The 18,446-nt window shown below is 41.7% G+C and overlaps 2 protein-coding genes across 6 annotated transcripts in view; one reads left to right on the top strand and one right to left on the bottom strand.

Annotated features, from left to right (window-relative positions):
* The window catches only part of IFT140 (intraflagellar transport 140), an 87,750-nt gene that overhangs the window by 14,769 nt on the left and 54,535 nt on the right, over positions 1 to 18,446 (bottom strand). The window lies entirely within an intron of this gene.
* LOC137483399 (transmembrane protein 204-like) overlaps positions 1 to 18,446 on the top strand; it is a 63,702-nt gene that overhangs the window by 33,193 nt on the left and 12,063 nt on the right. For 2 of the 4 annotated variants that reach the window (XR_011004456.1, XM_068206411.1), the window contains one exon: positions 2,439 to 2,708. Coding sequence is in view for 2 of the 4 variants with exons in the window: in XM_068206414.1 (XP_068062515.1) it covers positions 3,190 to 3,469; positions 16,401 to 16,556 (436 nt within the window). In the remaining 2 variants the exon portion in view is untranslated. Of the gene's footprint in view, positions 1 to 1,948; positions 2,138 to 2,438; positions 3,470 to 16,400; positions 16,557 to 18,446 lie in introns of those variants that run through there. The other 2 variants (XM_068206415.1, XM_068206414.1) reach the window with 2 other exon arrangements.

The raw sequence follows: 18,446 nt of genomic DNA, 5'->3' as shown, positions 1-18,446 counted from the left end.
CAAGGAACTAAGTAATAGATGAAAAGTTGTAACAGTTCAATGAGGCTCTTGATAGTGTTAATGATATTATATGAGCTACTCTAAGAAAAGTCAGGCATTTTTCATGTATGATCCAAACACTGAAAGCTGATGAGGCTACTCCTAAAAACTCTTCCCTGGCAGAAACATAACATTTGATAAAGCAGCTTCACAGAATGTATCTATAAAATCCCATTGAATACATAGCTTTGTTCCAAACTTAACCTCGTAAAACCAACACCTAGAGATTGCTCCATGTGGGTTGTATGACACAAACCCCTGTGCCCCACAGAATGCCATGAGTGCTGCAAAATGCACATCCTGCTGCCTGCTTGTCAACAAAGAAGCATTCACTAAGGCAGTTTTTTATTAAGGATCAGGATTCTCATACTGTTTAAATTGAATATTAGGGAAAATTTGGTCATGGAAAGGGTGGTCAGGCACTGGCACAGCTGCCCGGGGCAGTGGTGGAGTCACCATCCCTGGAAGGATTTAAAAGCTGTGTGGCTGTAGCACTTGGGGACATGGGTCAGTGGCTAGGGCAGTGGTTGAACTTGATCTTTTCCAACCTTTATGATTCTATGACTAGACTGATTTGTTCAGCCTTTGTAAAATATAATTGCTATTGTTTTTAACGTTACATGAGAAGGAAGCTTGGACCCTCCTGAAAATACATACTCAGACTTCATCAAATCACAAAAACCAAATGGGGGGAGGCAGAAGCAGGTGTGTGACATTTCCCTAAAGGTAAATCTCTCCTGGTGTTATCTACATGTAAACATTATCTGCCTTGCTGCTGAATGCCTGGCTTATAATAAACACAGAGTCATAATAACAAGTAATCCAAGGGGTTTAAAATATGCAAAGACAGTCATTGCTGGTAGGAAATTTATTTGAAGAATGGCAGACACTGGTGTGCTTATACCAGAAGTTCTAAAACCAGTAATGTACAGAAACATGACCGATCACAGGGAAAAAGAGAAACCAAAGATGCTACAATGCTCTCAAGGGATGAAGATGCTCAAAGTACTTAAAACTTAATTTGTTTAAAGATTAAAAATTATCAGAGCACATGGAGGAGGGCTGAGTTCATAGCCAGGTTAGGACATTCAACTTCAGTAGCTGAAGACTAATTATAGGAGCACATCAGCTTTACTGGAATTCCCCCCCCCTTCTCTCACCAACAAGTCTTGAAAAGAAAATGTTGCCTTGTAAAAAATTTCAGACCAGTTTCTTTCAGTGTATTGGGTCAGGGCAGGTCAGTTGGTTAGGGGCAAAGCCTCTTGTGTGGTAAGATGGAGCCGCTATAAAATTAAATCTGTTTGCAAGCTAATGTATTGATTAGCGGGATGTGAACTCCTGTGCCAGCCCCTCGGGTGTGGCAGTGCCTGGCGAGGCAGGTCTGTGCCAGGCCTCCTCAGTGCTGACTGGATGGTGTGCCTTCAGTTCAGCGTGTACAAGGCAATGCCACACTCGTGCGGTATTTGTGAAGCCTGAAGAACTGTGCCAGGCTCAGCTCAGGAAGGGCATAACCCCAGGCTGCAGGGTAGTGCCCACCAGAATCCCTGTCCTCCTCGCGGTGCTGGGAGGCAGCGGATAGGAACAGCCAAGAGCCGTTTGGAGTGCCAGGCTGGAAACATCCAGGTGCAAGGACCGTTTGGAATACCCACAACAACTCTCTTTAACGGGTTTAGCAGAGAAGCACCTGCCCTGGGAAGAGAAGCCACCTGCCCTGTGGCAGTCCATTCCGTAGCGGGCTGGAGCAGGGACACGCCATCGAGCACACGGCAGCAGAGCTGTCGCGCCCTGGGCACCGAGCGAGGTGGGCAGCGTCCCTCGAGGCTCTGCGGAGCCCTCACCGCGCCCAGCACGCCGGGACTCGGGCTCGCCATACGGTGACTCTCAACCTCACTCACACCCCAACGCTTGGCCCCTGCCTTTGCAGACATCCCCAGACTGGCTTGTTACAGGGTTGAGAATCTCCAGATTTTACACTTCCTATTTATCTGCCACGGTCTCTCCTATGGGCAGAGAGGACGCGGACATCAGGGCACCCCCGCAGCGCTTTCGTCGCGCTGTCCAGCAGCGAACCCCAATATTGTTTTGCTTCTAATAAAAGGTATTTCAAAATCCCTCTCCTCGATCCGCTTCCAGAGAGCTGATGCCCCGAGGGCTGAAGCTGGGATTTCCTTCTCTCCTTTTCCCGAGGAGCTCTGCTGTGCTCCCCGGGCTCTCCGAGACGCTGCGGGTCCCGGCTGGGGGCAGCGGCGAGGGGAGGAGGCGTGAGGCAGGGAGGGAGCTCTCCGAGCGGAGGAGGGACAACTTTAGAAGTCTCCATAGTCTTTTCCTTTCAGGAAACGCATCCTGTTAATGTTTGACTGCCGTGGCAGTGGCTCTTTTTTTTTTTTTTTTTTTTGCAGTCGACTACGCCCTGAGGCTCACCAAAACGAGCCACAAAAACAGCCATTTCCTCTTGGTGGGGAGGTGGGGGGGCCTTTTCCTCACCGCAGTGGCTGTTCTCGTCCCGGCACTCACAGCTCGGCTCCTCGGAGAGGGACAGGGCAGAGCAACCTCCTCGAGATACTCCAGACTTGCCGATCACCTTTGGGATGACCGCATTCCCCTCTGGCTCGGCTTGGCTTTGAGAGGATGACATCTGTCACCGTTTGCAGGATATTCTGAAGTTTGCAACCAAACCTAGGCTTTTGGAGCAGCACTGGTTGGCTTGGAGGACGCGGCACTCGCCAGGCTACAGGGAGCATCCCATTCCACCTCTGCCCCACCTCAGCTCAGGCTCTCCGGCCCCGAGACTGGATTCTGTCTGGATTCATCCCATCCAACACGGAATGGACCTCCCTGTCATCCAGTTCACCACGAAACTGGCATTACTTATCAAAGTGCAAGAAGGCGGATAAGTCAACGCTGGGAAGGACGTAACAAAGCTTCTTTGTGTTCTTATTTTATGGAATTCTCCTATCTACCTCACAAAATTCTCATCTCCTCGGTCAGCAGTCCCTCAGGAATTGACTTCAAGAATGAACGGTGATGTCCTCTAGAGCCCCGTAACACTCAGCGCAGCCGCCTGTTCCCAGCCCAATTTCAATGTGCTGCAGCTGACTGGGACCTCGTGTCGTCTGCAATTAGAGACTGGCAGCAAGCTGACAGTCAGATATGACTGTCCAGAAACTGGTAGCCACAGCTGTGTTGGTAGCTCTGGTCTCACTCATTCTTAACAACGCGGCTGCCTTTACCCCCAACTGGGTGTACCAAACGCTGGAGGACGGGCGCAAGCGCAGTGTGGGGCTCTGGAGGATGTGCTGGTTGGCAGAGCGGAGCAGAGGAGGTGCAAGCACCAGTGCCAGGCACGGGCAAGGGGAGGAGCAGGAGTGTGAAGCCCTGGGCTGGGGTTCAGAGTCGACTGGGTTCCAGGAGTCACGCAGCACTGTCAAACGTAAGTGCAGCCTCTTATCTTCTCTGCAGACACAATTGATAGGGTGCATCTGGTCCCCAGGAGTTGAATGGCCTAACCCTAAAATCATGTTATCTATCTTAGTCTAAACATCTCTTCACATTCATTCCCAAATAAATTAATTTCAGAAAATAAGAAGTATGATGTCCACCAGTGAACTAAACTCCTCGTCCCCCCTCAAAACTAGCGATCTGCATGGTTCTGCCTGGTCTATATAGCTCAGGAATTGATCTGCTTTGAAAAAATTACCTAAGAAGTGTAAGCCCAAAGTTAAGAGACTTCTTGGGTGCACTTCTCCCTCCTGGGCTCCTGTCATAAGATATCCCTTCCTCCTCAATACAACAGCAACCACAGTTGCTCTGAATACCCTAAAACTAAAATAAAATCCAAGAAACAAAACACCCAAACCCAAAAAGGTATTGCAGTGAATGACATGTTGACTTAATTCTCCCTTCTGTTTGCTTTTGTTGGAAATGTCAGGAGCAGAAACATCAGAAATAGTTGTGGTAAAAACATGTAAAATTGAGAAATGTCTTAAAATGTGTAACAATGCTTTTTGGTGAAAAAGTACAATTAATATACAACTTGGTGACTACAAAAATCATTACCCATGGCGTATTTCTCATTTTGCACTTTCACAGATTGTGGGATCTGAAGAATGCAAATAGCTTACACCGAGATAGGGAAAATTACTGGCTAACATGAGAATTACAGAACTGATTAATAAATAATAAACCTTATGTATCACATTCATAGCACTAACGGTGCAACCCTGCTCTTACAGAGCAGAACTGTGCTGGAACAGGAGCATAGAAAGGCTTGGGTAGGAAGGGACCTTAAAGACTGTCCAAAATACCTGCAGACACTGTGGCTCGGACAACAGCTACCCTGGTGCCAAGAGGTTTCTCCCATAAACCCCCTCCACTCTCAGCAGCTGGGCTGTGAGCAGCCATTCAAAGGGGAGTCAGTGCTTCCACTAAAACCCTTCAAGGCATGGAATTTAACAGAACAAATGGCTATAAAGTCCATGCCTTGACAGACTACAGGATTCTCCCAAGATTTCAAGGATGCTCAAAAACAGCTCTGGCACCTCTGAGGGATGGTATGTTACAGCATCTGTAACATACATGATTTCAGACCAGATTTTTTTTCATGGTTTGAAATGTGTAGAAAGATAAATTGGTCCTTGGAGTTTCTTAGATCCCTCTGGAGAGAAACCACAGAAATATTAGAGGAATGTCTTTTAAAAATGCTTTAAGGTGGACTCATTCCACATTATATTTTCCAATAAAATTATCAGAAACATTTTTTTTAACATTTGCTAATACTAAGCCTGCATAAATCAAAATCAGAAAATTTCTCAAATATTTTAAAGTCCTTACCCTTTCAATATTTTTTTTAACTGAAAGAACTTTTTATAAAAATAAATGGCTATAAAAAGGATTAGACTGTGGGAGAAGTTCCTTGATGTGTTTTTGCAGTTTCATCTCTGGAATCACTTCCCCAATTAATATTGATAAGCCATATTCTAACCTGAAGAACATGTGTACCATTCACAAACAGTAGAAGTACATGTTATGTACCCAACACTGGAATGAGTTCCTGCACAGTGAATTTGGCTCCTGCAGCATTTTTAACACACAAGCTTGTATTTCTTGCTGTGTGCAGGCCAGGCAGTGTGTGGTACCTAACGATGACAGGTATTAGTTTCATGGCAAAACCGTCTGGGCAGCAGTTTCTGATGTCAAATAGAAGGATAATGTGACAGAAAATTTGAAAATTTCCAAGTAATAATTATAGTGTGGTCAAGTGCTCAGAAGAATTATCTGACAACCACTGTTAAAATTCTAATTTAAAGGAGGCTTTTCAAGCCCAGGGACTTGATCTGTATAGGAGTAAAGCATCTATTCCCTATTTACTCTGGAAGCAAATAGTAAGCAAAGGCCAATTCTGTACCTTGATAAAGCATTTAAAGGAAAATCCCTCCTCTGCAGCTGTCATGACAAACTCAGTAGAAAACACGACTGTGGCATTTATTTTTGAGACAATTTTGTTTCCATGGATGTACACATGGTTAGTATGAGCCTGATCTTGCATCCATGGATTTGTCATCCTAAAGAATTTCTCTAATAAGAAATCACACATTATTTTAGTAATACCTAGAGCAATCCTCATCTGTCAGTTGTAGATAAATCACAGACATGCAGGGGTGTGTGAGTATGCATATACATCCATACATCTAAACATAACTATATGAAGTTGCCACAAAGTATTTTGGATGCCATTTGTAGAACAATACAGCAAAGTTGGTCTGGTAATAGCAATGTGAAAGAGGCCACAATCTCGCTCATGTACACATACAGACATACATTTTTGAGAAGCAAGCTATTTATCTCACAGTTCAACAGAAAAACTGTAAACTCTCTGGGAATTTGCTTGTCCATATACTAAAGACTCCTGTACATGCAGTTTATATCTAACAGCCAGCTACAGGCACTACTATAAGCTGGCTTCCTCCCTGGCAGAGAGAAGTAGATTCTTAGAACCTGCTATTCACTGACTTTCTCTGCCTGCTCTTTTCTGCCATTGAAATCACAGAATCATGGAATGTTTTGGGTTGGAAAGAATCTTCAAGCCCATTGCATACCAACCCCTGCCATGGGAAGGGACACCTTCCACTATCCCAGTTTGCGCCAACCTCCATCCAGCCTGGCCTTGGACACTTCCGGAGATGGGACAGCCCCAGCTTCTCTGGGTAACCTGTGCCAGGGCTTCACCAACCTCATAGGGAAGGATTTCTTCCTAGAAATGTCAAAAAAAAAAAAGCCAAAAAGAAAGCTGGGGCGGGGGTAAATTATATTAAAAATACAGGGAAATGAAGCATTGCAATGTGAACTACTTCTGCAAGGCACAGCATCAGAAGCACGGGGAACTGATTCCATGAGAAAGCACTTCAAGTCTGTCCTTCAAACCTCACTGTTCCTGGAAGTGGAGATCCCAGGCCCTTTCATTGTCTTTATCTACCTTTCTCTTTCTCCCTCTTGCTGTGCAGCCCTGCACCTCTCTTTCAACCCCCTGTGATGCTGAAAAGCTTCTGTGATGGTTCAGATGACTAACAGCAAAAGAATCCCCAGGTTAGGGTGGAAGTTTTGGACATGGGGTGGGATAAGGTTTTTGGTGGATATTTTTCCATTGGATTAAGCAGTGGTATCAGAGTCCAACAAGTTCTGCTGCTAACACTAAGGGATAAAGGTGTTAGGAGGGGTGAGATTGCTCCTTTTTTAGTGGTAATAAACTCTCAGATCTGAAACCTTCACCTGTGTTGAGAATCAGCCCAGCTCTGATGACACACATATAAGCTTTTATAGCTTGGACAAACCACTGAACGATACAAACTTGAACTCTTTACTGAGAACTCAGGTTGTATAGCCCCTCTTCAAACACTTTAAGGAAACCTAGCCACGTAGCCTAACTCTCCTGTCACCTGAGTGTAGGTAAAGACATTTGAAGAAGATTATGGAGCTGCAGTTTCAGAGCTGTTGAAAATTTTTGGAAGATTATGCTCTTGCCTGCACGTCTTTATGCTTCAGAAAAGCCCAGAGGTAGTAGCCTCACAGCCTCTGTAAGAGCTGGGGTAAGGCAGCATGTCATGAGTAGTCAACACTGAGCTTTGTGCCCATGTCACGTGTGAGCAAGGGCAGCACACCCAGCGATGCGGCCCCACACAGGGACACATGAGCTATCTTGAGTGGCAAGAACACACAGCTACACCACTAGTGATGCCTCTCAGAGACAACCCTTCCCAAAGCCACCTGGGTCCTGCCCCTGTACCATGCCAGCAATATTGCACGAACACACTAGATTACTTGGAATCAACTTTGATATTTTTAACCACACTGTAGGGTACAAATAGACCCTTAAGTGCTGCTGTGCTCTGAGGCTATCTCTGGATGGGCACAGGGAGATGATTTATTCATCATCTGAGGTCCCAGTTTGTCCCTCTTTGTCTAAAGAACATTAGGAACAATGTGGAAATTCAGGAATAGGCAGGAGTTTAAAAGATACAAAACCTCACTGGGTTCTTCAGGGCTGCAGGAGACACAAGGAAAATTGCAACAGCAGGATGTGGGTTTCAACTTCTGCTGCTCAGAGCTGGATTGCCTGTGGGAATTGCAGTTCTGCCAAGGAGTATAATTCATGCCAGGGAGAAAGAAGCACAGCATCAGGAGCAGCTATATGACTGCCACAGTGATGTCAGGTAAACACCTGTCCAGCCTGGATGGATGATTGTTGCACACACAGGGACATTTGCTGGCTGAGGCAGGATGCTGCTCAGGGTGGGAATGAGGAGCTGAGGTTTGATCCAGAGCCAGCCATTCACCTTAATGCCCATGTCTACTGCATTTACATGAAGTTCCAATGTCTCCAAAATTTCCGATTTCTCTGAAATGTGGCTGGCTGGAAGCCAGGCTGAGTCAAGCAGCTGAGTGTGCTGTAAACATGTTACTTGTCTACATATATATATTTCCATTCATAGAAACCCAGAAAAGAGGCCAAGTGCATCTGGAGAACACAGGAACTATCATCAGATTTAAAAAAGCCCCAAACCTTACTATACACATTATATACATAGCATGACAGACTGCTCAGGCTGCTCCACAGACATGAGGCAACACGGGCAGCTGGCAGCTCAGGGTTTGTGATTTCCCATCCTAATATCTGAAATATGAACAACACGTAAATAAGTGACACAATTAATTTAATGATGGAGTCCAGTAGAGATGAATTCTGAGAGATATGGCTTTTCAATTTAGAGTGAATGATCATTTTCATGTCAGGGTGCAGTTTCGTGTACTCATTTTGGAAAAGTGAAAACTCCTTGGGATTTGGGAGAGGAAAATGAAGCTAATACATGTTTCAATGCAGTACATACACAAGTGTTGCACAGAAATATCTTCAGAGCAATCGGAGTTTGGTTACTCTTGCCATCAAGACTTTGAAATCAGTTAAAGGATTATGAATGAAAATGGCTCTGGAGCTTTTGAAAATTTCAGATTCATGCATTTATCAGAATACCCTGCTGAGGTTTATAAAGAAGCAAATCATGATATCCAGATAACTCATATCTCATCAGAAATAGCTGTGTCGATTAAAACTGATCGCTGTATTGAAGGCTCTCAATGCTGGGCTTGCAAGGGCCCATCACTTAACCATAAGCACTTGCTTATGTTGAAAATAGTCAATGGAGCCATGTCTTCACTCCAAAAGTAACAAGTGAAGCTGTTATAAAAAAACACCCACCAACCACACTCTCTCCAACAAGATATGTCTGCCTTTCAAAATAAATATTCAAATCTGAAGTTTCACTCTTAGATGAGCTGAATGGTTAAGTTCTAAAATACCTAAAGGGTTGAAAGATTCCACCAGTTTGTCACATCAGAACATTACTGTAATTATGCAAAACCAGACTGGGTTTTCCCTGCTCCCTTCCTCTTCCTTAAATTACTATTTTTAAGAAAAAAAAAAAAAAAAGATTAAAAAAAAAAAGAAAAAAGAAAAAAAAACCCATTAATTGCATACTTCAGAAAGCCTCCCAGGAGGTGAAAAAAAGCAAAATAATTTTTGAGATATCCATGCATTCCTAATTTTTAATATATTAATCCAGCAAACAGAACATACTGAGGACTCTTGTTGCTGAAAGCTCTATGGCTACTTGCAAAATTTTTTTAAGACGAGCAGGCGAGACTTCCTTTTTCAGGACAAAGTCAGTAAGGCCTGCAAACAACATAATCATGTGAAATGGGTACAAGGCAAAAAAGAAATTCAGATCTGTTTCACTTAAAAAAAATTAATGACTATTCAGACCATCAAAATACATTTGCATCACATAAGCATCTCTTTAAACCTCCCCATGGTCTCAGTGACACAGTCATGCAAAGATGCACCGAGATACTGCCAACATTTGGCTTAGTTTGTTTCACAAGTACTTTTAAGTTTTTCCATATATTTCCTAATTCATACTCAAAGAGACTAGCAATATAAATACCACAAGTTTAAATCGACAGAAGAAATTAAATGTCAAAGACTTTATAAATACAGCACAGGTTTGGGAGGCATAGCATGATGCTGATAATTACAGTGGTTCTATTTATTGTCCCTATTATCTCAGAATGGTTTTAACAGTAAGTGCTGACCTCCTATGCCCGTGTTGTAAAATCAAACACAGTTGAACTTTGCACTTTCCTAGTGCTCTTGGTATACAAGGCACAGCTTCAGCTGATTTCGATGGCAGCTGCAGAGACTGCTCAGCACATCTCACCCATGCTGACATCCAAAGCAAAAGACACATGATTCATTGCCAAAAGTTTGACTGAAGTGATTTTTTTTTTAATTTTAAGGGTTTCTTCTAAAACTATTTATTAATACTGAATCCAGGTCTCCAGGCTGGAACTCAGGTTTATGAACAGCAGGACCATAAGTAAGAGTCAGCAAGACAGAAGCCTTGCTCTTTCCGACACTTGCCTTTCATCCATTTAGATTCAAGCATACTATTCTGATTTTCCTCATTTTGGTACTTGGTTTGCATTTCTGAAGTCCCTAATTTTAAATATTACTCCAAAAGGCCGAAAAAAATGATTCATTCTTTATCTCAGGATAAGAGCTCAGCAAAACATCAAGTTCTAAGAGGAAAATGGCATGCTCAGTTAGAATCTCTGATTATATTAGAGAAAACCTAATTACTTATCTAGTTCGATTTTTATCAGAAGATTATGACCTCAGCCTGTAGAAATGCCCAAGAAGATGAAGTCTAGCACAATTACAAGAAATTGAAAATGGGTTCTAACTAAAGTAGGTGAAGCAACTTAAGTGTAAGGAGCATTACCAGTTTCATCTATAATCAATCAGAAATCTCTTTTCAGAAACACAACCATTTATTCTCCTTTCCAGAATAAAGTCATGTATGAACATGAAGCACTCAAAAGGACAAACAGGTACATGTCAGTATGCATCCTCAATAATTCACCAAGTGATTAATAAATAAATCCAAGAACCATAGGAAACAGCATCAACAGATTTTTTTAATTCCTTTCATTACAAAACCAAGAAACAATATCCCTCAGGAGATTTAAAGAATGGATGTAATTATAGATGCAATCAGCTTCACAGCAAGTTAAGGTGGCACCATTCTTCAGCTGAGCTTAACCCTATCTGCATTTATTAAGAGTTTAAGAGCAAATGAAGAATTTAAGTATTATTTTTGAGATGCAACAGATTTAGTGTCCCACAGTGGACAGAGAAACAGCACACTCCCAGTCAGCTCCTACAGCTCAGATGCCATCAGGAGATGGTGAAGCCATACAGAGATGCTGGGATTCAGCACTGTCCCCATGCACTGAATAAATGTGTGGTCACTAGATTCTTCCCAGGGCTGGATACTTAATAACTTCCTCATAGAAGCTTAAAGTTTGCACTAAAATTTTTGTTTATCAAGAGGGTCTTTCCCAGGGGCAGTTTGAGATTACTATGAAAATATCTTGAGCCATTTTGCTTAACCATTAAAATGCTTTTTTTATATATTACATATATATATATATATATATATATAAAAATGTTTGCATTTTAAACAATTAACATAATGTGATCCTCCAGTGAGATCGCCCTCCCTCATCATCCCAAAACACTGCAAATTACTCTCCAGGATGACTAACCTACTTCTGCAAACAGTCCTGGGTCTATCCTGGAACATAACACCAACAACTCTGGGGCTATCATGGATCAAAACAACAAAATTGCTGCTAGTAAATAAGAAAATAAAATTACCATCTCTAATCCAGATGGATAGGGATGGTTTAGGAAGTGAGCAAAATAAGGAATCTGACTTGGTCTCATCCTTCGAGTTTGGGGTTTGACTCTTGATTGATCCCTGTTTTAAACAAGGCAGAATTCATGAAGCCAGTACCCCTGGCTGTGCAAGAGTCCCAGCTGGATGTCCTGTCCAGGAATTAACTGCTTCTCAGTAAATGGGGCCCACAGAGGGCCCCAGAAAAAGGCAGAGACTAGCACTGTATGCTGATGAACAACAGATACTTCAAGCAGAGTTTTTGGAGCCATTCAGCTCCAACCCTTTCCAGCTCTCAACAGCCAAGTTGCATCTTAAGGGAGGTGAAAAGGTACAGATGGAGGGCTTGTCCTCCCTCTTTCACCTGTGAGATGCACACAAAGGAATTAAGACCTTCTGCAGTGTCTAGGTCTATTCTGCTGGAATTATTGACCTCTAGCTACAGGGAACATCCACCTCTGGCCACAGGGAACTCCATCACAGTTAAATTTCAAGAGACAAGTGACATTAACAATAATGAGTTTGACAAAACAAAAAAAAAAGTAGAATATCCAAAATACCTATGTTATGACAGTCTTAGGCAATAGATTCGAGAAGTGAGGGGTTAACACAAATGCTACCAGTAACTGTGCAGACACTAAACCCACTATGACCATCTGGTTTTACAAACTGTCATTAACAAACAAAATGCAAAAGTTGATGAAGTCTGCAGTGGCCACAAAAAGTGACACTGGAAGCATGGCTACTATAAATGAAGCTGAAATAATTGAACAGCTGATCCTAAATTTATATTGATTATTAAATCTATAGAAAACTCATCAGAATAGACTAAAGCTGTCTATTGAGGCATTTTTGCTGTTCATATAATTTAAAATAGAGTAAAAGAGCACAAAGTTAAGTACCAAATTTCACAGCTTTTACAAAAACTATATTGCAGTCAGTTTTGTAAGAGATTAGAAATATTTATTCCTGGATTAAGCAGTCATTCAAGCAGGAGAACAGCTTTGTGGCCTGGCCTTCCTGAACAAGATTTCCCTCTTCAATAGTGTTGGGCTGAGCTCTGAAGAAGTACTTTAACATTGCACACTCAATTCCCTTTCTCAATCTACACTGTCCATTGGCTGTCATCACTAAAAAGAAGCCAGAGATACTGGTGCAGAGGCTCAGCTTAGGATTGGTACATACAAAATAAAATTACAAGGTGCTGAGCTGACAGCATGTAAAGTCACAGTGGTGAGTAAGGAAGCACAGTTACCTCACATTTTCAGGCTGAATACAATTAACAAGCTCTACTGCAGGAAGAATGGACTTTATGCATTATTATAAGAGTTATACATTATTGATGGGCTGCCCAAGGTAGGGGTGGAGTCCCCATATCTGGAGGGATTTAACAAATATGTGGATGTGGCACCTGGGGATATGGTTAGTGGGGGCCTTGGCAGTGCTGAGGGAACAGTTTGACTTGATGATCTCAGAATCATAGAAAGGTTTAGCCTGAAAATGAGCCCTAGGTTTGCTTTTTTCCCCAAGAGGAACCATTGCTATTCTAGAACAAAACCAAAAGATGACAGATCATACATTAAACCTGTTAGAATAAACCAACATCTCTCATATGAGAGATGGGAAGGTACTCAGGTTGTAATACTTTATTCTATAAAAATAATTGTCTTAACATTTAATGAAATCATACCAGCTATGTCCTTCTTATTCTACAAATCATCAGCCTGCTTCAGCTCCATGGACCATGTGCAACCTTCTTTCTGGTTAACAGGAGCAGCTACGCAAAATACCCATTGCATTTCCACATCTCTCTGAACAGTGGTAGTGAATTAGGCCAATAAACATCCCTAAGTGTGGAGTTCTTACAAACAGCAGCAAAGATCACGTTACCCATTCAATGCACTTCCAGCTGCAGGAGGGGACAATGATCAAAGAACTATTTTGTAAAGATTAAGTTGTTACAAATTTGCTTCAAGTTCAACTGAGTCACAGTCAGAAACTTACTATTTTTAGTATGCATGATAAAACATCATCTGTGGCAAAGCTTTAAGTCTGTAATACAGTTAAGTGTTAAAAAAAGTCATGAATAGCAGCAAAAGCAAAAATTTGGTGTTAATTTCTGTGTCAGGGGCCAGTATGTATTTCTGGCATAAACTTCAGACTTTTAAAGGTTATTTATATACAGAGGCTTTTTTTTTTTTTTTAAGCTCATGCATACTATATACAGACAAGGCAAGAGAATCCATTATGGCAACAATTTTTTAATTTGACACTACAGATAGTTCTGTCACCAAACGGAAGTACTAATAATGGCTGCAAGCCTGCTCTTTGGGCACTTCTCCTTTGAAAATCTTTACTATCTCTTCAGCAAGCACTGGTGCTCAGTGCATTACAGAAGTCCATCTGAGAGGAAAAACAGAACACTCTGAATGTTCAAAGTTTATTGGTGTTTACAAAGTTCACACATCTGACTATGATTCCGTTATCCATCCAATGCGCTTCATGATCTGTGAGCATTCAAAATGGCAAGAGATGGAAATGCTGCCAATGCTAAAAGGGCAACTTTAGAAGTAAAACACAAAATCTTTGAACAAATTTTTTGAGTAACTGATCAGAAATTAACTCACTAGGAGAAGCCAAAAATACTTAGTATGCTACCATCTTAACATTTTATGCAATGGAAAAAGTTTAATGGACTATGGTTATTAACTAACTCCTCAGATACAATACTATTATTTTATTAATTTTTAATTGAATCATTAGTTGCTACTTAGAACATAGGAAGCTGAATACAGCCTATGAGGGGAAAATAAAGGGTAAACACAAAAGTAGGTCAGACTTCATGATTAACACAATTGAATTTACTCTTGTTTATATCAAGTTTTGTTTTCTGCTTTTCCTAGCAGTCTCCCTGGAAGATCAGGAACCAGTTTCTGGTGGTTAATGCATCCATCAAACTTAAAGCCAGTTAAAACATTCCTAAAAAATCTGCTCCAGAGTCCTTCTCTAGTATATGCTAACTTACACATGGTGCTACTTCTATTTGACAATAGCAATGACACATTAGCAAGCGACGTGGAACAATGATATTTGTAACTCCCACTTTTTGCTAGATAAAAAGGAAAAGGATAAAAACAGGACATCCATCAGGTTAACAGGAAAAGCAGGAAGAAAGTCTGACTAAAAGTACCCAACTTTGCAGTTGATATAAGCCATTCAGTAGCCAGCTGGGAGACATATTTTAATCAGGTTTCTAGCCAAGACTGCTGATGTCTATGTCTGTAATCATTGTTGCATTTGTTCTTTAATAGAGAATCATAGATTATCTCAGGTTGGAAGGGACCTACAAGGACCATTGTGTTCAGCTCCCTGTTGCTTGCAGGACTACCTTAAACTAAAACATATCACTAAGAGCATCCTACACAGACCACAACTCTGGTGGCCCTGAGGCCATGACCACTGCCCTGGGGAGCTTATTCCAGTGCCCAGCCACCCTCTGGAGGAAGAACCTTTTCCTAATAACCAGCATAATCCTCTCCTGACACAGCTCCAGCCATTCCCTCAGATCCTGGCAGAGATCAGCACCTCCCCACAGTGGGGAAGGTGCAGAATACAGTGGGGTCACCCCTCAGCCTTCTCTTCCTGGCTGAATTGGCCAAATGATCTCAGCCACTCCTTGCATGTCTTACCCTCGAGGCCTTTCATCATCCTGGTCACTGTGCCCTGGGCATACTGCCATCATTCAACGTTGTCTTTATTTTGTTATCCACCCTGTCATGGTGTTCAGTACAGACTCTAGCCTGTACACTTTCCTTTTAAGCTCAAGAAGATCCCTGCTCAGCCAGACCCTCCTTCTTTCCTGCTTGCATGATTCCCTGTGCTTTAGAAGTGCAGGCTCCTGCCCTATTAAGAGGTCACCACGTTGTCCACAAGTCTCTCTTTACAAAATGCACATCTCAGAGGGCACCTTTTCAAGTTGGCCCTTCGGTCCCTGCACCCGAGGTTACCTTCAACATGCTTCAGAAATTTCCTGAATCTGTTTGTGTCTATTGTATGATATTGCCAATTGATGTCTGAAAACTTAAAATCACCCTTAAGGCCCAGGGGAGCTGATCTAGACATATCCCTTAATTCCTTGTACTCTGATTCATCAGTATTGTTGTCCTGGCCCAGTGGTCAGTAGTAGACCTCCACAACATACTCCCATAACTTCACTGTTAGATATGCAGGAACTTTATATATATAAATATAAATATATATATACAAATAAATATAAAAAATAAATATATATATATTTATACACACACACTCTATTTTAAAAAAGGTAGCTTTTTACATGTAGATGCAGATTATGCCCTAACATCTCATTCAGAACTGCTAAGCCTTGACATCTTCATTACAACCATCTCCCTCATTAGACAGATGGAAATATAAGGATCTTTGCATTGTATCCCAAAGACTAATAAATGATAAAAAAAGTAAAAAATAAGAATCCTCTATACAAAGCTTCTGTAAACCAGGAAGACCTGAGCATTAAAATCCACAGGATGTTTTTTAGGACAATACAGATGGACTAGGGGAAAAAGAAATTCAGGGTGTTATCGGTTTGTCTTAGCAATGATTATTATTTTAGGGCCTTGAAAAACTATTTATGGTTCCATTTCACTCTGTGTCACACGAAAAACAAACATCAATCCTTCCCCAAACAACTCTGACTATGGATTAGGTAGAATCTTCAGTGAAGAGAACTCCAGCATCACCAGTGGGCCATTCTGGGAAATTAGCTACTTATTCCAAATTAGCTTGTAGCAAATTAGCTGCATCAGTTCCACTGCACTGAAGCAATACTTATGGGATGCTGTGCAACTAAAGGAAAGAATCGATACATATCCTGAAGAAAATCCTTTCTTAATCAGACCGCAAGGAAGGCAGTTACAACAAGGGACTGCTGGGAGAAGGGACTGCTGCCTAAGAATTGTTTTCTGCAGACTGACAAACTTTATATTCCTGCTCAGGATTTTCTTTTTCACAATTTTATATTATTGTAACTTTATGCTGCTTCTGTTTTCCTAGTGCAGTTTGACATGATGCGTGCCTGCAACCTCATTGCAACAGTGGCTCTGACTGCCGGCCAGCTCCTCTTCTTCCTGGGGCTGATGGAGCTCCCCATCATCTCCCAGGATACCCAGTGGTGGGAGGAGGCCATAGCTGCTGTGTTCCAACTTGCCAGTAAGTCCACTTCTTTCTACTGATGGAAAAGTGCTCAGCCTCTATTAAACTCAGGTGGAAAAGTGTATCTTATTTTATAAATCTTTCAAGTGACAAAGAATAGCAAAAAGGCTTATATCAAAAAGCAAGTTCATTGTCTCCAACAAGCTCTCCACGTGAGATTCTGCAGTACATAAATAGAAGCTTTTATCTGGGATATATCATGATGAGGCTTCTGCCAACCAAAAAAACCCACAAGCCTTTATTATTTCCTATGAAACCAGGAAGGCAAACATAAGAGAAACAAACTGGATACACCGTAATCCCACAATTTAGCAGGGTAAAACACACTCAAGGAACTCAAGATAGCAGAGCGGAAGCCTTGTTGAAACATGATTATTTTATTTTAGCTAACTGAATTTTGCTCAATGACCACCAGCTGGATTTTGACACACAGATACCTCTGCAATCCAGCAAAGAAAGCCAAAGTCAATTCATACCACTGACTGCTATAAATAAAATTCCCACAGCAATTCTCATGGACTGTATACAGAACTGCATGAGAAAAAGAGGAAATGGGTTTATAACAATTCCATTTTGACAGCAGTGGCAACAAAGTGTAAACATTCTGCAATAATACCTTTCATTATTACATAAAGTAAGTAACTTCAGCATTCATTACAGTAAGAATCCAATCCTATATGATATCTGTGCAGAAAACTGTCATTAATGGAGTAACAATCAAGCTGATTACAAGATCAGATTAAAAATATTAAAACATGTATATATATGTATACACACATATATATTATTAATGCAAAGAACAATATAATAAAGCAACACCATTTTATTTAAAGTTTTAATTTCAACTTAACTCTGAATATTAAGAATGGTATAAAACTACTGAGACCTCAGGTTTTCAAAAACGCAAGATCAGAATCTGGCCTAGGTCATTTAAGTACAGTCTCACAGCAATAAAATTGTTAGGTTTTTTTAGGTCTACTAAGGATGAGGAACCTGAAATCCAGCTGAGGGGAGGAGGCTGCAGAGGATCTGTAACCCTCAGAGCACCTGATCCGTCTTCCAGGTGCAGCAAGTGCTTCAAGCACCAGACAGTGCTTCCAAAAGACAGATATACAGCCTTGCCATAAAAGCCCTCCCTACAGCCCCTTAGTGTCTGTGTAACTGTGGATACCTTCTGGATAGTTCTCCCTGACTATCAGCATGATGCCTGCTGTACTCTCCCATCCTCTCCAAACTTGACCTGTTTTTCCAGAGCGGAAATGCATTCTGGCCCTGCTTGGATGTGTTGTTTCATTGACAAACAGTACAGGGGACAGCCATGGGCCTTTCTTCTACCATGGCTGCTAATTTTAGACTGGGCTTTTTTTTTTTTTTTTTCCTTTTTTTTTTCCTGTGCTGGAGTCTGTTTTAAACACAGTCAGAGAGAGACTGAAGGGCGCCAGGATATCCCGACACAGGAGGAGGAAATGCCTGCTATTACCTGTTATGCAAGCTGAACCTTGAAATCCCCAGTGCTGGGAGGGGACATGGGAGAAAAGCCACAGTCAGAATGATTAACAAAACACTAATGAGAATGGCTGAAGAAGCTTTTGGATCAAGGAGCCCATGTCCATCTGCCTGCCTGTGTTCAAAAGGGATGGAGCTGGCAGCCTGTGATGATATAAGGATAGACATTGTTCTGTGTGAATCTGCAGAAATAACACAGTGATTACCCCTGCCCCATTCCCCATCTCCCTTTGCAGTTATGCCACACTCTCCATTACCATCATCAGATGGTTTTCTGCCTTGAAGTCATAATATTCATTTTACATCTCATTATCTTATTGTAACTTTATGTTTAAACAAGTTCCTTCCTGATATCCAGAACAATCACCTGAAGTCTTCTAG

This window comes from Anomalospiza imberbis, chromosome 16, assembly GCF_031753505.1.
Source record: "Anomalospiza imberbis isolate Cuckoo-Finch-1a 21T00152 chromosome 16, ASM3175350v1, whole genome shotgun sequence".
NCBI classification, from domain to species: Eukaryota; Metazoa; Chordata; class Aves; order Passeriformes; family Viduidae; genus Anomalospiza; species Anomalospiza imberbis.
Note: the sequence above shows the minus strand (reverse complement) of the source record. Positions and strands in the feature narration are given on the sequence as shown.